Genomic DNA, 25,387 nt, shown 5'->3' on the forward strand with positions numbered 1-25,387 from the left:
GTTTATTGGGTCTTGATCGTATCAAATTAAGGAAACATGTGATCATTGTTCCCTAATAAAAATATTTTCCAATGCTTTTGCATTGGCATTTGATATGTGACACTCCACCTTAACTTTCAAACGGATCTCGTCTTATTAACCCTGATGGTGTGACCCCCTCGTCTTGATAGTTAGTGGCTCTGTCCAAGGTTCTGAAATCTGTGTCTCCTGGGGTACGTCACATGATTGCGCTTCCTCCCTTAGCGCGAGCAAGATGCGGTGTGCGGGCACTTCAGTCATCACCATGAACAATTCGGGTCAATGGAAAAGCGCTTTCAATACATCGTCCGGTTTAGCACACGCTGAGATTATGGAATTTGTTGTATAGGATAATTTCTTTTTCGGCTTTGCAGATTGTAGATGGTTAGTCTCTTCTTTTTTCTTCACTTGAGCATGGCAGCTGTAGATGGGCACACAGGAGTGCTACTGAGCGCTGCCCAACAAGTCGGAGACTGTTAGGAGGCTGAGGTGCTAAGAACATGTAAGCATCTGCAAGCATTTCCTCTGGTTGGAATCAAAACAAAAATGCAGAAAGGAATGCGGCTTAATGATGGCCATATCACCTATCTGGCTCTCCTGGCAAAGAAGGATGGCACGAGACGAGGTTGCCTGAGTAAGAAAAGCTCAGATAACACAAAATGGCATGCCAAGTGGTTCGCTTTGTTGCAGAATATGTTGTTTTATTTCGAGAATGACTCGAGCTCGCGCCCCTCAGGACTATACCTGTTGGAGGGATGCGTTTGCGATAGAGCGCCGTCACCTAAACCCTCTCTATCAGCGAAGGAATGCTTAGAGAAGCAGGTAAGACTGAAATTACAAGGAGTTAAGTTTAATCATTCTAAACGTGTTTTTGAGATAATGTTGTATTGTCTAAAGGCTGCAAGAGAAGCATAATTTTGCATGATGGGTCTACCTGTTTTACACAACGGTTGCCATTATTCTAATCACAATGCATTACTAAAGACGGTAAAAACTCAAGACACTTCCTGTATTATTTCCATTTCTTGAAAATAAAGTTGAAAAGCTTTAACTAGCTACAGTTGTAGCCGCTTATCACGCCAACAACTAGCCATGGATACTTTGATTGCAGTTTACTTGGCGTACAGTGTTACGTAATAACAATGTTATTTTTCCATTAGCACAGTCATTGGTGAACTTCACACATTAGTATTACATTTAATACAATAACGATACATTGCTGCCAAAGACGCCACAGAGTTGCATGAAAAGCAACATTTAGAAAAAAGACGAACAAGTTCTTGTGATCTGTAATTTTACGTCCAATTTGACATTTGAAATGAATATTTTCTTTTTTTTTGCATGATCTTCTAAGCAAATATGAGCACGCTTACGAGTGATATGACAAGGGCAATCAAAAACTTAAATACTATCCAAACTTCGTGAGTCGCCATCTTGTGGATAAGACATGCCCCATCGCTGTCCGTTTGACGTATTGATTTAATTCCTCGTGCTGATATTAATAGCATCCTACCTTGGCAACTGCGTCTCCTCGGTTTATAGTCGCTTGCTTCGTTAAATATCCCTTTTAATTATCAGAACCACGCTAACCAGAAGCCAAGCAAACCAACTATGGTTATCCCTTTGTTTTCAAACCATACGACTAAAAAGGCCAAGCAATCTTAGGCCTTTATGTAAACGTCTGAGTTCCTCGTGATTAGTGAATACATAAACATGTATCATAATTGCATAACTAAAAATCGCCTGAAGATGACCAAAATACACAACATTCAAAGTATCAATAAATAACTTTAGGATAAGTGGTACCGAAAACCTTTCTACACGCACAATCAAATCGTCAGGAAAGTCCCTGCTCACAATAGCTGCCAATAGCCAAATGCTGCATGGGACCGCAGTCACCTTCCCAAATCTACGCGGATGGCTGAAGAATGCTCAAGACAAAATATCCCAGGTTCGCAGTAATGTGAAATTATTTTACACATTTCTTCCGGGAAATCACCACACTTTTCTATTCTTCACCCACATTACTAGAATAGCCTATTAGTTTTCATATATTTTACAGTGCTAGAAAAAAAGAAGAAAAAATTGTCACAACATAAAAAGTTAATCCATTACCAGGGCTACAGCTTTCGTTTAACAAAGTGAATTCCAATCACTATCTTGACAAGTGCAAGTTGGTGTGGCATGTAAATTATTGCATTGAGTGATGAGAAGCTTTGATTAACTGTTGATTATGCAGTGGTTCTGATAGGCGGTTTCAGTCCTCTGCCATATTTATGCTGTCCCAAAATGATGATCCTCAGACATAAGAATGGGTGAAGTAAGCCTTTAGTTCTGGCAGAAAGGGAAAACACTGCATCTAGATGTATCAGGAAGCATTTTTTTGGCTTCTGTTGCTCCTGCTGTTGCCATGGAGAGAAGTCTCTAGTTTTTTGTCATTGCAGTCTTTAAACAATGATTTTGTCTTTCCTAATTTGATATTGCTGTCCAATGTGATGAACCATGCATCTTTTGATTGAGGCAAAAAAAATTCCTACCCTTTGTTGATTACTTTTGGCTACAGTGATTGCTTAAGCTAACACAATACAGTGAAGTATGGATGTTGTCATTCACTTTGAATGACATCACTGTGTTGTGACTCTTTGACTAGATTCATAGCTCTATATTAACTTGGCAGGCTAATGATTTTTTGATGTCTTTTTATTTCTGCCACAAATAAACTGTGTGAAAATCTAGTACGTAGATACTTTGCCGTGTAAACTGAAAATTCAGGTATCTACACCAGCACATCAATTCATGTAAAATGTATCCACTGGCAATCTATGTACCTACACTAAGTATACATACAGTCATATTATATATATATATGTAATAAAGCATTGTTTTGAAATGCACAGTCAGAATGACAAGGAATCAATCAATCAATAAAGACATAAAAACATAAAGAAAAATAGGTTAACCTTTTGAAGTGACTGTGTGGTGTTTGTGTGTGTCTCCGTGTGTGTGTGTTTGTGTGTAAGATGGATGCATTATGTGTGTGTGATTGTGTGTGCAAGTTTGAATGAACATAACATGATTGCTACATTGTATGTTCCTCCATATCTCAGTGGGTGCAATCCATCAATCCAGACAACTGCTAAAGGTTTAAATGAGGACACAAGTGATCAATCATCTGCTGGTTGTTAACACATGGCACATGCCCCAAGGAAAGTGAAATAACACAAAAACAGTAATTATAGTAATAAAAAAAGTAATAACATTGGATATTTTTGATGAATCTATGTTGGTCTGTCAAGCTGTTTTCTATCAATTCTACAGTAAATGTTGACACAATTTCTATGAAGTCAGTGGCTGGTTGATGATGCAATGGTGTGGGTTTGTTTGTGTTGCCTGTTGTTTTTAGTCAGACGGTGTAGGGGTAGACACTGAATGTAAATCCCTGACCAGTGGTCTGTCCCTGACCAGCCAGCCACAGAAAACCACAAGAGTAATGGCCAGTCTGCTGGATCTTATCTGTGTGTGTGACACGGTGAGGGACAACACAGAGAATGGATGCCAAGCCAACTGCCACCTCACCTCACACGGCTAGGGCTTTTTATAGCCCAGGGTTTCTCTTTCTTTCCTTCTTCCCTTCTCTCTCTCTCTCTCTCTCTCTCTCTCTCTCTCTCTCTTTCTCTCTCTCTCTCTCTCTCTCTCTCTCTCTCTCTCTCTCTCTCTCTCTCTCTCTCTCTCTCTCTTTCTCTCTCTCTCTCTCTCTCTCTCTCTCTCTCTCTCTCTCTCTCTCTCTCTCTCTCTCTCTCATATTCACACCCCCAGTCCCTATCTCATTTCTTATTGTGTTCTTTGAGTGATCCACTTTTAAAATGTTCTTATTCCCTATTTAAAAAGAGCTACATTTAAGCCCACAGTTACTATGGCAACCCCTATTTGCATCTGAAAAAGTGTGTTTGAGGGGCCAACAAAATGTGCAACATGGCTTGGTATTGTGCTTCGCTTAGCAAATACTCTGCATTTGTTCAGAGATGCATTTTACTAACGGGGTTGGGGGGGGGGGGGGGGCAGCATTTAATAAAGGGTGTTCACTATCTGAAAATCAGAACAAGTGGAAACGATTGATGGGCTGCGATGTTTCTCTCCAACAGATAATGTCTCTGGCAAATATAGACTGCTGCATGCTAAAAATAGCTCCCTAAAAGGCTTGACACATCAATTCACAGGAAGCATAGATAGAAAACAAATTATTGACAAACTGTGTTATGCTGCTTATCAGGAAATATGGAACATTACCTCTCACTCACAGCTGATTCGCTGGTTAAATCCAATTGAATCTAACATGTTGGATCAGGTAATACAATGGGAACCCAAGTAAATATCATGTTATTTATAGTGTTTAGGAGGCTGCCTCGCAAAGCTGATATTTAAGATTAGCGAAAGTGTCGTTGATGTTGACTGATGGAAAGGCAAGATGGCGTTGAGTTAGGTGATTGTGCTTGTGACTATGTGGAGACAGAATATAGCCAAGCAATCGCAGCAAACATGGTACTGCTCGCACCGAGACAGAGGTGAGTTGCCCGGTAACAGATGGAACATACAGACGGTATGTAATGAATCTTCCAGGACTTCATCTGCTGATGGCTTCTCTCCCAGGAGATCAGTGTTGATCTCCACACATCCTCACCTGTTTGACCAAGAAAATATCCTGTCTTGACCTTTTGCGCCCCTACGAAACGTTCTTTTTAGGTAAAGAGTGCAGCAAAATGGAACATGATGCAATGAACTAGGGTTTTTTACAAGGCTAACGATGCTCCTGTATGCCTGTGTTTCAGTACTACTTCACGGTCACTTTCAACCATGACAACCAGAAGGCCCTGGAGCTACGGACCGAGGACGTGAAGGACTGTGATGAGTGGGTGGCAGCAATAACACAGGCCAGGTACCGTTGTGACCCTAACCCTCACCTCTGACCCCTGAGTTGTTTCTAAAACACAAGGACGATGCCTTTACTGAATGCAAGAGGCTAAGCAATTTTACAATAGTTGAGGAATACCATTGTTGTGTCAGGCACAACCATTGAAACACAGTTAAAATCTATTGATTTCTCAGATTAATTAAGAATCTTGTTGATTTGTGCTCACTCAAAGACAGGGTTATTTAATGAAGCAGGGTTTTATTCACATTTACAGTATTGTAATATGCAGAGTGTAATGTACAGAATTACAAATCATGTTCTAGAGCCAGATAATACACAGATTTTGCTGAAGGTTCATAGTATTTAGCAAAATCTTGCGACGTGTGTGTGGCTTGGTGTTGGTTTGCTTATAGAGCCTCTATCTGGCCAAACACACATTGATTTGAAGTCTGGCTTTGCTTTGATAATCCCATCATGAGCTATGTGTACTAATGAGGTGCTTACCGTGTGTGTATTGCGTGTGTGTGCGTGTAGTTACAGGAACCTGGCTACTGAACATGAAACCCTCATGCAGAAGTATCTCCACCTACTCCAAATAGTGGAGACAGAGAAAACAGTTGCCAAGCAACTTCGACAACAGATAGAGGACGGTGAAATTGAGATAGAGCGTTTAAAATCTGAGGTAACTTGTATTGTTTTTTAATGCTACTCTGTGTATTTGAATATCACGCGGGTGTTTGTATGCACGTGTGTGTATGTGTTTGTTTGGGCCTATAATGGTGCCAGGGCATGTTGGAACGTGTGTGCGAACATCTTTTAAATACAGTTGAGTTCTGAGGGGGACTGGAAGCAGGATATATGTACTGTCTGGTTGAAACCTGTTGAAACCTGTTGAAACCAGTTGAAACCTATAGGAAACCTTACAAAATCAGTGTTGAATGTTATGTTTCCTCTGCATTGTATAAACCAGATCAAATACTTTCCCTTCTCTTTAATGTGCTAATGAAGAGCACCAAATGAAACGTTGTGCTCAATATGCATGAATCAGGTCCTATTGTACCTGCTGTAGCCTTCTCCAGAGTATTATAATGAACAGTCTCTGTCCTTGCATAAGCCATGGAAAAATTTAAGACAGCAGCGCCTGCCTCTTATTAGCTCCTAGATTCAGCTTGGTAATGTCTTAAGGCCTACTGGTTGTCTAGAATGTCATTTGTGCATAATTGTTTTGCCCGAAATGTTCTCTTTACATTTTTCGATTTACAATTAAACTGTTATTTTGACAAAATGCAGTGCCATACATGATGTCTCTCGTTATTTTACGGAAAGACTTGAGTGTGTTTTGATGGCTTTGGTTAGATTGCTGGACTGCTCAAGGACAATGAAAAGATCCAGTCGAGCCCAGAGGTTCCCCCTAGTGATGATGACACTGAAATCAAGAAGATCAAAAAGGTACATTTTGGTCACAACAGCGTCCACAGCGTGCTCATAACACCACCTGTTTAAACCACCTGTTTAAACCACCTGTTTAAACCACCTGGTTAAACCACCTGGTTAAACCACCTGGTTAAACCACCTGGTTAAACCACCTGGTTAAACATATGTTAGACTCATGGGTGAGAAAGTTTACAAGTACAATCAGTGATTATCAGTCAGCAATATACATATCAACAATATGTATCAGTAAACAAAACATATAAACAATACATATCACCTACAGCAATGCAAACATCTCACAGTTCTAGACTTGAGCAGTCAACCTCCAATCTGGATTACATTTTCAACCTTTGCTGTTGCTTTGCCCTTGTTTACCTGGGCAGGTCCAGAGCTTCCTGCGAGGCTGGATCTGCAGGAGGAAATGGAAGACCATCATCCAGGACTACATCCGCTCTCCCCACGCTGAGAGCATGAGGAAGAGGAACCAGGTGGTGTTCAGCATGCTGGAGGCAGAGGCAGAGTACGTCCAGCAGCTCCACATTCTGGTCAACAACTTCCTGCGGCCCCTCCGCATGGCCGCCAGCTCCAAGAAGCCACCCATCACCCACGATGATGTCAGCAGCATCTTCCTTAATAGGTTGTTGAAACTTACTAAGACGAGTCATTTTGGAGTGATTCGTAAGGTTTAAAAGTTTTAAACCTAATTGTCCAGAGAATTCCAATGATTTCCCCCATTTTGTTCTCTCTGCAGTGAGACCATCATGTTTCTCCACCAAATATTCTACCAGGGTCTAAAGGCCAGAATAGCCAGCTGGCCAACTCTTGTTCTGGGTAAGAACTCTGTGTACTGTATGATGACTGAGAATGTGTCCAAAGTTACTCAAGAGACTTTTAGCTCAAACTAAATAATAAACTGTCTGATAAGCAGTCCAATTTAATTTACCAATAATTGCACTACCTATTTTGCAGAAAATCCCACAAGTTGAAAGCAAATAGAAATATTCCCCAATATAAATATATGTAATCCACAATCAGACAAAATACTTGATAAATATGTGTTTCTTTGAGAGATGAGGAGATTGTTGGACAGTAATCCGATGGAGTGCCTCTTGTCTCCACAGCTGATCTGTTTGACATCCTGCTGCCCATGCTGAACATCTACCAGGAGTTTGTGCGTAACCACCAGTACAGCCTGCAGATCTTGGCCCACTGCAAACAGAACCGGGACTTTGACAAACTGCTTAAGCAGTATGAAGCCAAGCCTGACTGTGAGGAGAGGACCCTGGAGACCTTCCTCACCTACCCCATGTTCCAGGTGAGAGCACTAAAGCGCTAGTGTAGCGTGGCTGTAGTAAAGTGATTCACTGCACTGTGTAGTGTCATCATACACTTACTCTGTATTCTCGGAAATCGTTGATTTTGGTCTGTGTGCTAACAATTTGCTTGGGGATGCTCTATACGTGAAATCTATACGTTCTCAGAGAAGTCCAGGAGAGGGATATGTGTTAACCCATGTGTGTCTCCCTGACCAGATACCTCGCTACATCCTGACCCTGCATGAACTCCTGGCCCACACACCCCATGAGCACGTAGAAAGGACCAGTCTGGACTATGCCAAGTCTAAACTGGAGGAACTTTCCAGGTACAACATAACTCTCCATTGCTACAGATTGAAAGTCAAGTACAGTTAAAATAATGGAGCGCTGATTTGATAAAGTATTCAAAGGCTATAGTTTTCCCGTATTCCTCGAATTTAACACATGACAAATTCAAAGTACCTAAAGATGCGTACTATCGTCACCTCAGAATCATGCACGATGAGGTGAGTGAGACCGAGAACATCCGGAAGAACCTGGCCATCGAGCGGATGATCGTGGAGGGCTGTGAGGTGCTGCTGGACACCAGCCAGACCTTCGTCAGACAAGGTGAGGCCAGAGAAACCGCCAGGCCACACACTGAGACACCATCGGTACAGGGTTCTTTTGATCTACGCTGGTGACCAACTTTGTGTGATGGAAGCTCATCCCAATGCATGTGTGTGTGTGTGTATGCAGGCTCCCTCATCCAGGTGCCCATGAGTGAGAAAGGGAAGATCACCAGAGGGAGACTGGGCTCTCTGTCTCTGAAGAAGGAGGGCGAAAGACAGTGTTTCCTCTTCTCCAAACATCTCATCATCTGCACCAGGGGCTCTGGAGGGAAGCTGCACCTCACTAAGGTACAGTCATCTACATACAGCGGGTATTCACACGGCTAGAAAGTTAATGTGTCAATGTAAGATTTTCTCTCCTGTCCCACCCTTCCACCCAGAATGGAGTCGTCTCCCTCATAGACTGCACGCTGATGGAGGAGCAAGAGGGAACAGATGATGAGAGTAAGTCAAAAGTATTTTTCTTTGTTATTTTTTTAAAAGCTGTTGTTGTATGGAGGACATTAACAATAGTGACATTGTACCATAGACGACAAAGTAAAAATAACATAAATATCCTCTGGTCACAGCCAAACCGGAGAAGAGTGGCCAGGATACAGAACACATGGACTTTAAGGTCATCGTGGAGCCTAAAGACATCCAGTCCTTCACTGTCATTCTGGTGGCATCGTCACGGCAGGAAAAATCGGCCTGGACAAGTGACATCAGCCAGGCATGTCCGGATACATTGCTTCACCCGCTCAGTTTGCTTCTTGACTTGTGTCACCCAGCTTATGATGAGCTAGGCGTAGCTTCCCCTTCCTTTGTGTGCTAACAGCGTGTGCCTTCTCTTTTGTCACACAGTGCATCGACAACATCCGTTGCAATGGGTTGATGATGAATGCGTTTGAGGAGAACAGCAAGGTCACAGTTCCCCAGATGATTAAGTAAGAGCTAGACACTAACGTAGTAGAAGCTCTCATAAATACTTTCAATATTCCTGTATAATGAAATTAATAAGACTTTATTGATATGAACATTTCATACAATAATTGCAGTTCAAGGTGCTTTAATGTGCTATATAAATAAAGTCTTATAACAATGAAAGTAGACTCGTTGGTTAAAATGAAGTGTATTTTATTTCATTTTTTATTTTTTATTCTAAATCCCCTTAGTATTAGCTAGACTTTGCTCTTTTTGTATAGTTAGACCACAAGATTCCTATATGTTTAATGTATGCACCTTCCTGCCAAAGTAAATTCCTTGTCTGTGCAAACATTCATGGCGAATAAAATCCCTTCTGATTCTGATTCTGAATCCGTGTGTTCACACCCGCGTGTGTTCGGGTGTGTTTCTCCCAGGTCCGACACCAGCCTGTACTGCGACGACGTGGACATCCGCTTCAGTAAGATGATGAACTCCTGCAAGGTGCTGCAGATCCGCTACGCCAGCGTGGAACGTCTGCTGGAGAGGCTGACAGACCTGCGCTTCCTCTCCATCGACTTCCTCAACACCTTCCTGCACTCCTATCGCGTGTTCACCAGCGCTGACGTGGTGCTCGACAAACTCATCACCATCTACAAGAAGCCCATCAGTGCCATACCCGCTCGGTGAGGGCCGGCAAGCGTTCTGTCTGGGGTTCTGCCTGGGTTCCTCAGTGAGGCTACTATGATTAAGCTGGCATGTCTTGCAAGCCATTTGTGTATTTGTTCTTTCTTGGGAGTTTACCTGAATCACTAGAATCCTTTATAGAATAGTTTGACACACAAGAAGAAGTATAAACATGTGATCTGGACATACGATCCAGCTGATTTGTTAGCTTGTGGTTTATTGAGAGAGCTTTTAAAGAATACTGTACTGTATGTGTCTACAAATGATAGGGGCCTCCATCCTGTGTGTTTTCAAATTCTCCATAACTGGCCCACTATGCTATCATATCCTCAGAGAGTGAGAGGGGGATAGGGGGAGAGAGGGAGAGAGTAGAGGTGGGAGGGGAGACAGAGAGAGGTCACACAGTTGATTCACTTCTGTGTGTTCTACTCGCCACCAAAGTAATTGGGCCCTGCACTCGTTTTTTTCTCACTGTCTTTTTCTCAGTCTCTCTCTTTCTTTTTCTCTCCCCCAAAGACCCCCCCCCCCCCCCTTTTCTTTATCAATCTCTCACGCATGCACACCAGTGTGTACATACACACTCCTTCTCTCTTTCTCTCTTGCTTTATTCCACTCTCTTTATCTCTCTTGCCCGCTCTCCTTTTCTTTCTCTCTTTCTCCCTCTTTGCCCTCGTCTGACCATCCCTCTCTCCGCTGCACCGTCACCATAGCAACCAATCACTCTGCTGCAGGACCCCACCCTCTCCCTCTCTCCCTCTCTCCTTCTCTCCCATCGTCTGCAGAGGCTCTACAGTATTAAATATTGATGGCGGTGCTTTGCGCCCAGACCCCCCTCTCCTCTGTGATTCAACCGAGGAGGAGACACAACATGGCCGCCGCCACTGCTGCAAACGCCACACAGGGCTGGAGGCTCCCCGCTCGCCCACTCCCAGCAGCCCCCACTGTGGTGGAATCCATTCCTGCCCTCTTCCTCTCTCTCCCCCCCCCTCCCCCCCTCTTTCGAGCTCAAGCTCAGTTGCTATCTCTCTCTGTCTCTCTCTCTCCACCTCTTTCCCTCTCCCTCTCTCGGTGTCTCAGTAGGCCTCCCCTGGGCTGGTTGCTGTTGGCAGCACCCGTGCCTCCCACACTGTCACTTGACACACTATTTATAGGCCTTCAGAGGGGGTGGCTCTTACTGCTAGGAGGAGGCTGTCTTAAACAATGTAGCTTAAACAAAAGAGGCAGAAGCTCCCATGGAGCCTCCGTTGTGAACACGCTCTCCCGCGTTCAAACGCCACAGCCCCGTGATTCCCCCCGCGCTGTCACCTATTTGTGTCTTAAGCGACGACTCCACAGTAAACCCCCACTCTTTTGCATCCTTGTGTCCTGTGTCGATCCGCGTTGAAAACAAGCACTATTGTTGATGTCGATTTCTCTCGCTCTCTCGTTCTCCTCCTCCTCCTCCTTCTCCTCCTCCACCCAGGTCCCTGGAGCTGTTCTTCGCCAGCAGCCAGAACAACAAACTCCTGTACGGAGAGCCTCCCAAGTCCCCACGCGCTAGCCGCAAGTTCTCCTCCCCTCCCCCACTCTCCATTACCAAGAACTCGTCACCCAACCGTCGACGCAAGCTCTCCCTGAACATCCCCATCATCACAGGGGGCAAGGCTCTGGACCTGGCTGCGCTAAGCTGCTCCCCCAACGGCTATGCAAGCATGCACTCCACCATGTCCCCCTTCAGTAAGACCACGCTGGACATCAACAAGCTGTATGTGTCCAGCACCATGGCCAGCAAGATCCCAGACGAAGGGGAGACCAAGGCCGACGGCAAGGCAGAGGAGGCCATCTTGAACAAACAAGGTCTGAGCTGCTTTGAGGAAACACCAGTAGGAGTCTGGTTGTAAGATGTTATGGGGTCACTTAATGGCTTATATTGTGTGTCTGTGTGTTCAGATTTGTCAGTGAGGGAGGAATGTGACGTGGAACCTACCCAGAGTGACGAGGCTGAGACTGAGATGTCCCCCCCAAAGTCCCCCACTACACCCAAAAATGTCAAGTCCAAAAACTCAGGTGTGTGTATGTTTACGTATCATAATCATAACACCTATAATACACATAATACGCATAATATGTACCATAATATCAACATATGTTCCCTTTTCACAATACTCTTGAATGATGTAATCTAATCGATGTAAAAGTTAAAATGTTTTGAGTAAAAAATCAACCAAGCCATGAAGTGCACATCTTCGTAGATGTATCTATATTTATATCACTTTGTATTAAAGTTTGTGTTAGTTAGTCACTGTGTAAAACCGCACCCCCAGCTAGTGTGCAGGGATGGGCCCACTAGTCAAGCAGAGTTCATCTTCAGTGCTCACTTTCACAGTGCTGGATACAAGGGATGCCAGTGCTTTTTGTGAGTAGGAGGAAGGAAACCTTGTACCTTAGCAACCATGTGCGTGTTTCTCTACGCCGCCCCCGGTGTAAGGAAGGCAGGCAGGCGGGCAGGCGGGCGGGCAGGGAGGCATGCAGGCACAGCACACTGGCAGGCTAGGCAGGCAGACAGGTGGGCAAGCAGGCAGGCAGACAGACAGGCAGTCAGGCAGGTAGACATGCAAGCAGGTAGGCAGACATGCAGTCAGGCAGGTGGACATGCAAGCAGGTAGGCAGACATGCAGTCAGGCAGGCGGGAAGGCAGGCGAGTGGGCAGGCATGCTGGCAGGTGGGCATGCATCATGCAGACAGACAGGCAAACAAGCAGGAAAACAAAGGTAGTTAAGCCTTCTGGAGTCTGGTCAGACAGGAAGGTCGGCATATAGGCAGACAGACAGATAGACAGGGAAGAATACTGGAGTGCAGTTCTAGCTGAGGGGGACACGCGATGCTAAGGTTCACAGAGTATTGAGCGTATTGAGTCGTGCACTCCCTACACCCCCTCTCCATTGTTAGCGTGTATATGCCTGTGTGGACTGCTCCTCCTCAGTTCCACCCACTCCTGCTCTGTACATAGGAGACAAGGACAAAATGCTGCATTGTAAGGCAGTGAGCATCACCTTTCATGTCCAGGAAAAGAGAGAGGAGATTTCACGGACAGGCTGTTGTCTTGAAATGTCATCCTCTGTACAGTAGTTCTTCACAATCTCCTTAGAAGTTGAGGGGATGGCAGCATTATCAATACTGCACAAGTTTTCAGTGGAGATATGGGAATGCATATGACTACAGTGAAGGTGCAATGTATTTTTCCTGGATCTGTGCTGCTCTCTAGTGGCCATGACCTATAATTATATAATGACAGATCATTTTCAACATTTATAGGCCAAATATTATTGTTTCCAAAGACATTGTATTGTTATCCCCCACCCCGGATGGAATTGTGTGTGTGTGTGTGGGGGGGATATCAGTGTGCGTGTGTTTGTTTGTACGTCACACTGCAATGTTTACTTTGTGCCACAAGGGGGCAGTCATTTTGGCTAAAAGTCTGAAATAAAAGTCTAAAAGTCTCAAACTGCAATATAAATGCAGTTTTTTGTAAAGATTGTTCAAATGTTCTATACTGTGTTCCATCCCCCAGAGTTCTCTCTGTTTTCTTTCAACAACGGCATGGTTGTGTCATCGTGCCGGGAGCTGGACAACAACCGCAGCGCTCTCTCTGCTGCCTCCGCCTTCGCCATCGCCACCGCTGGCGCCAATGAAGGCACACCCACCAAGGAGAAGTACCGTCGCATGTCCTTGGCCAGCACAGGTTAGCGACTGTTCCACTCCCTGTTCAAAACCTCTGCCTTCCTGAACCACTGTCTCTATATTGCACCTGTACAAGGACGTTGATTGATGTCATGTTTTTTATCTTGGCCGCAGGCTTTCCTACAGACCAGAGGAATGGGGACAAGGAGTTTGTCATCCGGAGGGCTGCCACCAACCGGGTCCTGAATGTGTTGCGCCACTGGGTGTCCAAACACTCCCAGGTACACTGAACACAGACTGTGAACACCGAACATCATCAGTGTACTGTAACAATACAGCATGGTTTAGCTTTCACTTTTAGAACCTAAAAACAAAAAAGTACAAGTACAAAGCGTTTTGCAACTCTTTACTCCTTTTAACAACATAAACCTCAGTTTGCTGTGCATTTTTCATGGATCCTCCTTGAAAGAAAGCAGCCCTGCATGATTAATCAATAAACACCTGGATCTAAGGGCTTTATGTCTCTGATACATTCCAAGACTGATACAATCCAACACTGATGTCTAACATGTTGTTGTTTCGTTTCTACAGGACTTTGAGCTCAACACTGATCTCAAGCTAAAGGTCATCAGCTTCCTGGAGGAAGTGATGCATGACCCCGAGCTCCTGACCCAGGAGAGAAAGGCTGCTGCCAACATCATCAGGTTTGACCCAACACAACTAGAATATGCCAACCTTTACACTTTCAGCTTTCAAAGTTTGTGAATGTCTTTGTTTTGTGTGAAGAACGCTGACACAGGAGGACCCGGGAGACAATCAGATCACTCTGGAGGCCGTGACCCAGATGGTAAGGTTAAAGAGGCAGTTGGTTCAGAGTGATAATCTCATACCCAAGATAGACGTTTGGCTCTGACAGTGTGTGTGTGTGTGTGTTGTGTTGTGTTTCTCCCAGGCTGAGGGCAGTAAGACAGAACCGTTTGAGAGCCACTCAGCCCTGGAGATTGCTGAGCAGCTCACCCTGCTGGACCACCTGGTCTTCAAGGTCATCCCCTACGAGTGAGTGTGACACGGAGACAACACACACATTCACGCCCCGTGTACACACACAACACACGACGGGGGTATTGTGTCAATTGTGTCAAACTTATCAGCTGGGGAGATAACTTGTCCGGGTATGTTGCATTCCCTGCTGTCTGGATTCCCCCAAATAACAATCCATGCGGCTAGGTTGCCGTTGACTTGTTTTTGAAAGTGCCTCATCCTGTACTCCACAGAGAGTTCTTCGGTCAAGGCTGGATGAAAAACGACAAGAACGAGAGGACCCCATACATCATGAAAACCACCAAGCATTTCAATGATGTAGGCACCCGTTTACCTCAACAAAAAATCACCTCCAATTTGTATTCTATCTCGATTCCACATGAATACATTCTAATTTGCAGATTAGTAACCTGATTGCCACTGAGATCCTGAGATGGGATGATGTGAACATGCGGGTGTTGATCATGGAGAAGTGGGTGGCAGTGGCCGACATCTGTCGCTGTCTCCACAACTACAACGCGGTGTTGGAAATCACGTCCTCCCTTAACCGCAGCTCCATATTCCGCCTGAAAAAGACCTGGCTCAAGGTCTCTAAGCAGGTAGATACTTGGCAGACATCGAGGTGTGATGACAAGCCTTTGAAATATCGCTTTAAAGGGAAAGGCCCTTTTTGTATATTCCCGTTGACACACTGTTTTAATTCTAGACCAAGACAGTGATTGACAAGCTACAGAAGCTGGTGTCATCCGAGGGGAGATTTAAAAACTTGAGAGAAGCTTTAAAAAAGTAAGTATGTGAGCAGCACGTTAAGTGTTCTTTCATGTGTGTGTGTGTGTGTGTGTGTGTGTGTGAGAGTTTATGTGTGTGTGTGGATCAATTCTGACCATCTCTGTGACCTGTTCCACAGCTGTGACCCTCCGTGTGTTCCGTACCTGGGCATGTACCTAACTGATCTGGCCTTCATCGAAGAGGGGACACCCAATTACACCGAGGACAGTCTTGTCAACTTCTCCAAGATGAGAATGGTAATCCATGTCCCTTCATGATACAAAAACCAGTTGTACAGTGCTCATCATAATATGACTACAGACTGTTCAACTCTGTACTGTTCTATACTGAGTGTGTTTTTATATTTTCTCTGCAGATATCTCACATTATCAGAGAGATACGTCAGTTTCAGCAAACAGCCTATAAGATTGATCATCAACCAAAGGTAATACAGTATGTTATGTTCAACTGTTTACGGTTTACGGTTACTGCATATCAGGTTTGGAATTGATACTGTAAATTGACCAATTCTTTCTCTCTCACCTCAGGCGGTGCAGTATTTGCTAGACAGCAGTGCTGTCTTGGATGAGGAGAGTCTATATGAAGCGTCTCTAAGAATTGAGCCCAAAACATCTTCTTGAAGTGGGCCCTGCTCTCTCCAAAGCCTATGGACTGTACAGGGACATAGTGTACATAGATGACTATTTGTATTAGATTATGTTAGAATGTGTCCCTTTAGTGTGTGTTCCTCAAAGGACTTGTGTATAGAGTCGTTTATTAGACATTCAGTAGAAGGCTAGGAAGGTTTTATTTCTACAGTTACACACTACTTTCTATGTTATTTCCTGTATTATGTCTTAATTCATCTTATGATGGTCTTTTTCAACCACAGATAAAACAGAGTACAAAATATTAACAAAATGTGAAATATATATGTATCTAAATTGAATGTTCAGTGGGGTTCCCAGTTGATGAGAATCGTGGGACACAAAGAGTATAATTATGATAATCAAATCCCACATTGTTGCTTATGCTACAACCAAGAGAAAATTCCTTAATATCTTTGTATCATACGTTATGACATCATATGTAGCCGTTTGGATTCATCCAGTACAAAGTAAACACGTGATGCTAACATGAGTCACAAGTAGGTTGCGATTATGTTGCTTTGCAACCAGCAAATGTGGCTTCATAGCGGGTGTCTTATTATTACTTATTCCTATTGGACAAGATGACTTTGCAATGTAGGCAATGTATGTAGCAAATATAATCAATTGAATCAAACCACCTAAGGAGCCAGAATGCCCACATGTCACTGATATAATGATGACAATGGCCATGGTTTATTTTCTCTTTACAGTGCATTGTGGTTTATGCCTTATCACAATCAAATTACAATAACTTAATAAGACTATATCACATAAATGTAAAATATTTTGTCCTACACTTTGCCAATGATGCTGAGATGTGCTGTGTACAATATTGTGTACAGGCAGTTTAATGCATTTCCTAATATGTAATGTGTTGAAAGCATACCCTAACGATTTGTTATCAAAATGTTCAACTCTTTTATGTGTATGATATTATATAACACAAATGTTAAAGACAACTTATAAGTGTAACACATACTGTATCCTGTCTATATAATTGTTTTAGCAGGAATATAGTAATATTGTGCTTATTCTTTAAATATTTCTATGTATTTTTTACAAAGCTTTGTATAGAAAAAACACCCAAAGCTCAAGTGGCAGGCATGTGCCACTTTCACGTCTTATCCAAACTATATAGAACAGTATGTGTAGGCCTACTGTATTGAATTCCCACTCAAGCACATGTGAACATTATTTAACAGAGACGCGTAACATGGTTGCAATGAGCAATACCCAGTGGTATGACAATTATATTTCAGTCCTATTTTAACAGCTTGAGAAGTATTTCCAGTTTTGTATAAAACTGTTTTCTTTCCTGGTTACCTCTTGTTAATAAATCTATTCTATCTCAGGGGGAGACGTATTTTCAAGTGTGTCAATCTATTGTGTCTGTGTGAGAGTTACGTATTATCACAGACAACGTTTGGGTAACAGTTTGGTCTACGACATCGCTTTCATGACTGACATGACAGAAGGAGTTGGCTCTCAATGTCATGTGATGCATAACGTGCTTTCGAAAGCATTAAATAAGAATGGCGCTGTTGAGCGCCACGTTGTTTACACTTGCTCTTTTTAATGTGGCAAATTTGACTCCTTTGAATTTACCTGAAGGTAGGCACATTTCAGAAAATTATATGTCTGGTTGTGTTACGTAGCTGACCTGCATGGAAGCTCGGAAGGGTATCACGTGCCCCTACTATGAATGCAGCTCTTGTTTTGATAACTTCGTAAAATAATAATAAGTGATAATAGCCTTTAAAGGTATTGTCGAACCTTTGAGCATTGTCGGAGTTAAACAATAAGATAATTAGCTCTGAAAGGACAGATTTTGTTACGTTTTATTCTTCACTCGCACCACATCTAACAATATATTGTTTTGTGCTTCTTGCAGAAGAATATCAGTTCAAAGAATGGATGTTACAGGTTTGCAGTAGGCTTGTGTTTATGAGCCACAATTATAGGCTACAACATATGTTATGTTAAACATTAGTCTCGGGCTATGTATATAAACATAAATCTATAGCTTGCTTTTTACACTTTAACAACAGTATTGTAACACTATTTCCCACGTACAGTACAATAGAGCGTATGACGTAGAAGACTATTCCCATCGGCTGCAGATATTCACCGAAAATAAGCGAAAAATCTACCGGCATAATGCACTGAAGAGCTCTTTTAAAAGTACACGAACATAGCAATTGCAAACATTTTACAATTCGCTATTCAGATATGTTACGTTTTTAACATATATGTTTTTTTTAACCTCTAGTGGGATTGAATCAGTTCTCTGACATGACCTTTTCTGAATTCAGGAAGACCTTTCTTTTGACAGAGCCTCAGGTATGTGCGCGAATTTTCATTGGAAGAAAGTCATTTACAATAAACTTATGGTTTTGATCCAAGCTGAGACCAAGCATAGCCAATGTTTATCTTCATCAGAACTGCTCAGCCACAAAAGGGAGTCATTTCAGTGGCGAAGGGCCTTATCCTGACTTTGTGGACTGGAGAGCAAGGGGAAACTTTGTGACCCCTGTAAAGAGCCAAGTACGTTGAATCACTTATTTTTCATATATTTAACAAATGAATGGATTTGTTTAACACACTCATGAACAGCAGTAATTGGTTTTATTGATATGACAGTTGTATTCTAAATCCCCTCAGGGTCGCTGTGGAAGTTGCTGGACCTTCTCCACCACAGGATGCTTGGAGTCTGTGACAGCTATTGCCACTGGAAAACTTCCACTTCTGGTGAGATTTATACAATATGGTTGTGTCTTTTACAATATTGACTCACCACTGCATGTTCTTTGGTTCTGAGGAATACAGTGGCCAATTATTTTACTTCATATAATCCTATTTGACCCATCTGATTTGTGTAAAAAATTTACGGAGTGAAAGTAAAAAGTTGTCAGAAAAACAAATTGTGAAGTAAAGTACTGATCCCAGACAAATCTACTTAAGTACAGTAACAAAGTATTTGTACTTTGTTACTTCCCATCTGCTCACCATTAAGTGCCCGCTGCTTGGTGATTGGAGGTGATTTTACAGTACGATAAAGATTTCCATTTCCATTATCATTTTAGTCGGAGCAGCAGCTGATTGATTGTGCCCAAGACTTCAACAACCATGGATGCCTGGGGTTTGTGACACTTGAGACATGTTAATATGATCAGCCCTTTCCATATAAAATTTTCACTTGGGCAATCTGACAGAATGATTGCAATGCAAATGTTGTGCTTGTTTCAGTGGACTCCCTAGTCAGGCATTTGAGTACATTAAATACAGCAATGGACTTATGACTGAAGATGACTATCCCTACGTAGGGCATGTATGTAATTTGTGTCATCCATGTAAACCTTTTATTAGAATTTATTTTTGGATATATATATTAAGCCATTTTCATGTATTTTCCTCCTGAAGGACAAGCTTTGCAATTTCAAGCCTGAGTTGGCAGCTGCTTTTGTGAAAGACGTTGTCAACATAACAAGTGTGAGTACGCTCTGAATTGTCCCACAGCTTATATATCTGCAACACACACCACAGCCTTGAATTATTTTGTTCATTTACTTTTTCATTTGCCACTTTGCCAATCGCAGTATGATGAAAAAGGCATGGTTGATGCTGTGGCCAGACTAAATCCGGTCAGCTTTGGCTATGAAGTTACGGCTGACTTTATCCACTACAAGGAGGGCGTTTACAGCAGGTAGTTTGTTAACATGTTCTGTCTTAGCTTTAATCAACTGTGTTTCAAGCAAAAAGCTTTCTTACTTAATATCACAGGTCACCTTTTGTGTAGTTAGTATTTCATGGTCTAAAGTCATTACTATTTCTCCTGTTACTTTTCCAGTACTCAGTGTAAGAACACTATAGACATTGTGAACCATGCAGTGCTGGCAGTGGGATATGGTGAGGAAGATAGCACCCCATACTGGATCGTGAAAAACTCATGGGGAACAACCTGGGGAATGGATGGGTAAATAAACTAGCCTACTTCTGGTTAGATTTGTGATGATGTGATGATAAAATAAACTTATGTCCGGTGGTCATTCTGTAGTACATCACTCTAGCAAGCAGACTTGTCACGGTTATGTAACCTGTTTCTTAAGCAAAGCATTATATGTGAATACATTCAGACTTTTGTTCTCCTGTTCCTTCCTCAGATATTTTAAAATTGAACGTGGGAAGAACATGTGTGGACTGGCGGCTTGCTCCTCTTATCCTGTGCCCTTGGTGTGATCCGTGAAGAAGAAAGTGTTTTGTCTGTTTGGAGGTCTCAATCATGCCTCTTCTCCGCTCTGAAAGCCGGAGGACCATCTTTTATAGGGCACAAGAATGTAAACATAGATAGTGACAGTCAGGCAGTAATGACGTTACAACAATCTCAGAGAAAATAATTCACAGCTCCCACCACATGACCACTCAGACTAGAGAGATCATAGTTGGAGCTCTCCTTGTTGTCATGACAAAGGAGGTTTACTCAGTACTTTCATCTGACCCCGAACATCTATTAACCCTGACACAGACACAATCTACTCTTATTAATAGCAAGCTCACATGAGAACATACTAACTAGTATCCAATGACTAGTTCTATTGATTAGTGAATAATGTAGGCACACAGGAAATCCCAATTTGGGACACAATCAGTGTGTGCTGAACTCAGGAAAGATCTGTCCAATAAGATACACACTGAGTGATAAAGACATATATGGTACAGTAGGGCCCACATAATTGTAACTGCAACTTTTCTTAGACTTTGTTAAAGGTATAATGTAAGATTTGTTCTGTAAAATAAAAGTTGTATCCCTTATAAACATGTTGTGTAAGCTATTAATGACCTCTGAGAGTGGTTGAGCAACACAGACAGCTCAGTGCCAGGGGAATGACGATATCTCCTCTACTGGGAGTCAGATGGCTAAGCAGTTAGGGAATCGGGCTATTACTCAGAAGGTTGCCGGTTCGATTCCTGGCTTTGCAAAATGACGTGTGCCTTGGGCAAGGCCCTTCACCCTACTTGCCTCAGGGGGGAATGTCCCTGTACTTGCTGTAATTCGCTCTTAGCATTGCGTCTGCTAAATGTAAATGTCTAATATTGGAGCCTCCCTTACATTCCAATCAATTATTGTGTTCTAGCAAATCGTCTTCGGCAAAGTGTGGCTTATTCATTGGTTTATTTTGTGAAGCCACTGTCTTTGAAAAGCTGGTTCAATTTAATGAATGTACAAATTAGAAGTGTGGCTATACATGTTCTCTATGCTCAGGTTGTGTAAAGGGACAGTTACACATCAGATGCTCTGAAATCCATTTAGGGACCTAGATGGTCTGTACAACACAGTGTTTACATTAGCTCTCAACAGACACAGCAACATGTAAATCAGGGGACACAAAACTAAACTTATTACAGGTCAACATGATACGTGACATAGGCATACTTAAGATCCAAATGAAAACACTGCATATTTGTTATTTTTCTAGCAAAGGTAGGCCTACAGGATTGGAGATATATTGGGTTTCTGACACCAGCATCATTTGTGAGTAGGCAATGCAATACATTTTATGCTTTTCATGCTACATAGGTCAGGGATTGTGTACCATAATCATTTGATCTACATAAGCCTGTCTGTTGTATACTAGGTGGTTACGTGAAAAGTTTGAGATGTCCTGGATGACGTTCATGTCCATCCAATCACTGGTGCTAAGTTACAAAACTCTCACGCCCATTAATAGTTAAGATCTTTCGCAACAAAAAAAGTTCGCTAGCTCTCAGTCAACAGAAGCTATCGTCAAGACTACATAACTTTGGCGTGACTGTAGAATATGCTGTGAAGCCTTTGTTTCTCACAAATTATACATAAAAAAAATATCATGATCCATATTAAGGAAATGACTCCACCTGCGGACAATGATAATGATGTTGGTGGACTCCGACGTTCTACAAGAAATAAGGCAAGAATGAAGCCTACAATTTTCGCTCCAACGACTGAAGGATTTGCACCAAGGAGAATTAAGTACAGCTCCAAAGACTATATTAAAGCAACTAAAAGAAAGGTAAGTTTATTCAACCAGTTTAAGACGGCAAATTGCTATAAAGTCTGAGAACAACTACAACATCTAAACTCCTTACATTTTTACCTCACTGTTTACATTTGTATAAAAAGGTGACGCATGTGGACTCCTATATTGAAAACAGCGATGCCGTAAGTGATTCTGTAAGTAAATAGGCCTACAACATGTTTGATTTCATAAAAGGAGATATTTTGATTACCTATCTGTTCACAGGGCCTACCTAAAGGTCTGTCATCTTATGAACTTGAACGATTAGAAAACATTCGACAAAACCAAGCTTTTCTGTCTACCATCAAACTGTTTGAGGTATGTAAAAAAGAAAATGGGCTAGTAGGCCATTAAGCTAGTATATTATTAGTATTTCATTTATCCATGCAAGCAAATGTCCTATTCACAATTCTAGAGATGTAATTGACCAAGTAATATTTTTCCCATCCAAAGGCAAGAGAGGAACTGAATCAGACAGCCTCACCAAAACCCTCACAGAGAGGTCGCAAGAGGTGGGTTGGCTGTATGTTAGTGTATGGTATGTCCATGCTTAGTGTCACTTTAATGATTAGTTCCACTCTGTCCAAGATAAAATAGCAGAAAGTCATGGCAGTTTTGGCTAATATGAGCATTCACCATTTGACATTCACACTGAGGAATCCTGTGTGCAGCAATTCAAAGAGCTCTGTGAGAGAAGTTCTGCCTCCTCGCAAATCCCTGCGCCTACAGAACAAAGATGCTGAGTCACTCCTGTTGCCCCCAAAAAGGCATGCAATGACGTCCAGTTATAAAGTAAGTGACTGACAGTTGTAACTCATATCTGCTGTTAAGTAAGTAAGTAAGACTTTATTTATATAGCACTTTTCATACAAGAATTGCAGCTCAAAGTGCTTTACATAAAATCAACAAAAACAATAATACAAGTGTTGATCGAACTAGCCGCATTCTATCTGCGGTCTCTCGACCGTTAAAATAGTGCAACTTCAAAAATTACATTGAATTGGAAGCCTTGTACACATTGTAAAACCTTATTTAAACTTGCGTTAAAACTGCATTAGAAGTCTTCACCAACTCAGAAACCAGAGGGTCCTATCCTAATGGTCCCACTTACCCAAGAGGACTGGAGCCCACTACCCCCAGAGCTGATAAAGCTGTGGACTGAGGTGGGAATTTATTTTTTCATCACATGAATCCTAGTTTATCTCCAACTTGCTACTTGGTCTGTGTAATGATGATGCTGTATCCTCTCATTGGTTAGGTCTCGGTAACAGAAGAAAAGCAGGCGTTGGATCTGAAAGAGTAAGTTCACAAATACTGAATGTGATGTATTTGGTACTGCGCTTGCTGTGCATGACAGTGTACATTCATTAGCTTCTTTTTTTATTTTCTTGTGATATTGTTGAGTCAATTATCACTCATTTGTCCACCTCCAAGGTAGTTCAACAAACTGATAAAAAATAAAGGATGTCATTATGACAGGCGGTAATGTGGTCCTAGGTACAGTAATGCTCTGAAACGCTTGCGGACGGACAAGACACGAGTGGTGAAGGTGGTAAAGGATCGGATTTTCTCTGCAGCCTTCCACCCTTGCACCAGCCGCCTGCTCTTGGCTGCAGGAGATAAGTCGGGTCATCTGGGACTGTGGAGTCCTGTAAGCTTCCCCCTCCATGACTCTCTTAAGTTGTGTATGCCGTCTGAATGCATTGATAGTGCCATGTTACAGTTACAAGCTGGGCATGGTAGAATAATGGTGACTATGTGGTGTTGTATGTCTAATGCTCTCCAGGACTGTGACTGGGGAGGTGACGGCGTGCTCCTGTTTGAGCCCCACCTGCATCCGGTCAGCTGCATGGCCTTTTCCGCCTCGTCCGACCTGCTGAGTCTCAGCTATGACGGCACACTGCGCAGCACCGACGTAGAGAAGGCGGTTTTTGATGACGTACGTGGGGACCGGGCTCACCATTGCGTCTTTTTTTAATGTTCCTTTTCCGCATTCACATTGGTATGCCTCCTTGCTTCCACCACCTAGGTGTATCGCGTCAGAAAAGGATTACATACCTTCGACTTTCTGTCTCGTGACTGTTCCACGCTAGTCGTTGGTGAATGGAATGGGGATGTCGCAATTGTTGACAGGCGGACACCTGGGTAACTTAGTTATTTGTTTTCTCTGGTTTGAACCTGGATTTAAGTTGCTCATCTAATAGGATAAATCTGGATGTGTATGTTTATACAGAACTTCTTACGAATCCCTCCATACGCTGGATTCTAAGACGATTCGCTGTGTCAGTGTCCATCCTCTTCACAAACAGTACTTTGTGGTAGCTGAGAACTGGTATTGTATTACAGAAGCATGTAAGATCCTCTTGAAGGACAGGGCAGTATTCCGGTGTTCAGTACATTTCTAATTCAACGTTTCACGTCGACTCCATTCAGGGTCGTGAGCATCTACGATGCCCGCTTTTTGAAAACCGACTTGATCCAGGCGGTCTCTCAGCTGCACGGTCACCCACTGAGCATCTCCAGTGCATACTTCTCCCCTAACACTGGGAACAGAGTTCTCACCTGCAGCTTCGACAACAAAATCAGGTGAACCTGTCTAATCTTAGTTCATGCTCCTATCTATAATAGCAAAAAAGGTACTCATTGCTGTTAGGACTGGCCTGTTTACATTGTGTGTTTGATTGTATTCAGAAATAATATGTACCGATATCCTTTTTTTTTTCCTCAAGGGTGTATGACACTTCGAGTATAACCTCCAATGCTCCACTTCTGACCTCGATCAAGTACAGTAAATCCTTCCACTTGCATAAACTTCCTCTCTGGCTCAGGTTCTAAACACCAGGGTTATGTATCGTTTCAATGAAAGGATGTATATCTTTTTTTGTATGTTTGCAGACATGACATGCAATCAGCGTGCTGGCTGAGCAAGGCATCCTGGGACCCTAAGCAGGAGGACTGCTTTCTCGTGGGAAGCATGGAAAAACCGTTTAAGGTGCAGGTTTTCCACGAGACCGGCCAACTCCAGCACTCTTTAAGGGACAAGGAGAACTTGACCACCATGCAGTCTGTCACAATGTTCCACCCCAGTAGGAATGCTGTTCTTGGGGGCAACTCTTCTGGACGCCTTCATCTCTTCACTGACTGAGAGAACCAGAGCCGCTGTTCTGGACCCAAAAACACGAAAGTGTTTGTTGAACTTATTGTTCGCTGAATTTGTTTGCATTAACCATTGTGTATTCAGTTTTTTTATTCTTATACTTATATATTAAATAAATATGAAGTTTTCACTTTGATGTGATTTCAGTTTGGTTGTGATGATAAAGGAAACTGGGGTCTG

At 42.6% G+C, this 25,387-nt stretch overlaps 3 protein-coding genes across 4 annotated transcripts; all 3 read left to right on the forward strand.

The window, feature by feature from the left end:
* LOC124481830 (ras-specific guanine nucleotide-releasing factor 1) lies at window positions 1-17,300 on the forward strand. Its single transcript, XM_047042082.1, has 27 exons — window positions 1-840; window positions 4,845-4,951; window positions 5,462-5,609; window positions 6,284-6,376; window positions 6,745-6,998; window positions 7,113-7,192; window positions 7,483-7,676; window positions 7,894-8,003; window positions 8,168-8,286; window positions 8,416-8,576; window positions 8,669-8,732; window positions 8,858-9,000; window positions 9,132-9,214; window positions 9,629-9,877; window positions 11,341-11,714; window positions 11,808-11,924; window positions 13,429-13,599; window positions 13,713-13,819; window positions 14,130-14,242; window positions 14,325-14,385; window positions 14,491-14,594; window positions 14,813-14,897; window positions 14,981-15,178; window positions 15,286-15,365; window positions 15,487-15,604; window positions 15,724-15,792; window positions 15,896-17,300. The coding sequence occupies exons 1-27, from the start codon at window positions 565-567 to the stop codon at window positions 15,986-15,988; spliced, it is 3,771 nt and encodes a 1,256-aa protein (XP_046898038.1). The 5' UTR covers window positions 1-564; the 3' UTR covers window positions 15,989-17,300.
* Window positions 17,301-17,479: 179 nt separating this feature from the next.
* On the forward strand, window positions 17,480-20,806 carry LOC124481748 (pro-cathepsin H-like). The gene is made up of 12 exons (XM_047041939.1): window positions 17,480-17,608; window positions 17,889-17,920; window positions 18,073-18,178; window positions 18,267-18,337; window positions 18,437-18,541; window positions 18,659-18,745; window positions 19,081-19,136; window positions 19,244-19,325; window positions 19,418-19,486; window positions 19,594-19,700; window positions 19,845-19,970; window positions 20,158-20,806. The coding sequence occupies exons 1-12, from the start codon at window positions 17,530-17,532 to the stop codon at window positions 20,231-20,233; spliced, it is 996 nt and encodes a 331-aa protein (XP_046897895.1). The 5' UTR covers window positions 17,480-17,529; the 3' UTR covers window positions 20,234-20,806.
* Window positions 20,807-21,780: 974 nt separating this feature from the next.
* Window positions 21,781-25,272, forward strand: wdr76 (WD repeat domain 76). 2 transcript variants are annotated; one of them, XM_047042287.1, is made up of 14 exons: window positions 21,781-22,044; window positions 22,155-22,193; window positions 22,276-22,368; window positions 22,504-22,562; window positions 22,722-22,842; window positions 23,109-23,213; window positions 23,309-23,349; window positions 23,548-23,701; window positions 23,837-23,989; window positions 24,080-24,195; window positions 24,284-24,382; window positions 24,484-24,636; window positions 24,780-24,833; window positions 24,946-25,272. In XM_047042287.1, the coding sequence occupies exons 1-14, from the start codon at window positions 21,862-21,864 to the stop codon at window positions 25,193-25,195; spliced, it is 1,620 nt and encodes a 539-aa protein (XP_046898243.1). In that variant the 5' UTR covers window positions 21,781-21,861; the 3' UTR covers window positions 25,196-25,272. The 2 variants fall into 2 exon arrangements, with proteins under 2 accessions (XP_046898243.1, XP_046898244.1); XM_047042288.1 differs by lacking the exon at window positions 22,155-22,193.
* The last annotated feature ends 115 nt before the right edge of the window (window positions 25,273-25,387 follow it).

Source organism: Hypomesus transpacificus, chromosome 19, assembly GCF_021917145.1.
Source record: "Hypomesus transpacificus isolate Combined female chromosome 19, fHypTra1, whole genome shotgun sequence".
Lineage (NCBI taxonomy): Eukaryota > Metazoa > Chordata > Actinopteri > Osmeriformes > Osmeridae > Hypomesus > Hypomesus transpacificus.

Coding starts and splice junctions, on each gene's coding strand:
- LOC124481830 (XM_047042082.1), top strand. CDS start 565: ATGCAGAAAGGAATGCGGCTTAATGATGGCCATATCACCTATCTGGCT. Junction 5,610..6,283: donor TAGAGCGTTTAAAATCTGAG/GTAACTTGTATT, acceptor GGCTTTGGTTAG/ATTGCTGGACTGCTCAAGGA. Junction 11,925..13,428: donor TGTCAAGTCCAAAAACTCAG/GTGTGTGTATGT, acceptor TCCATCCCCCAG/AGTTCTCTCTGTTTTCTTTC.
- LOC124481748 (XM_047041939.1), top strand. CDS start 17,530: ATGGCGCTGTTGAGCGCCACGTTGTTTACACTTGCTCTTTTTAATGTG. Junction 17,609..17,888: donor TCCTTTGAATTTACCTGAAG/GTAGGCACATTT, acceptor TGCTTCTTGCAG/AAGAATATCAGTTCAAAGAA. Junction 19,701..19,844: donor AAGGAGGGCGTTTACAGCAG/GTAGTTTGTTAA, acceptor TTACTTTTCCAG/TACTCAGTGTAAGAACACTA.
- wdr76 (XM_047042287.1), top strand. CDS start 21,862: ATGATCCATATTAAGGAAATGACTCCACCTGCGGACAATGATAATGAT. Junction 22,843..23,108: donor CAATGACGTCCAGTTATAAA/GTAAGTGACTGA, acceptor AAACTGCATTAG/AAGTCTTCACCAACTCAGAA. Junction 23,702..23,836: donor ATCTGGGACTGTGGAGTCCT/GTAAGCTTCCCC, acceptor AATGCTCTCCAG/GACTGTGACTGGGGAGGTGA.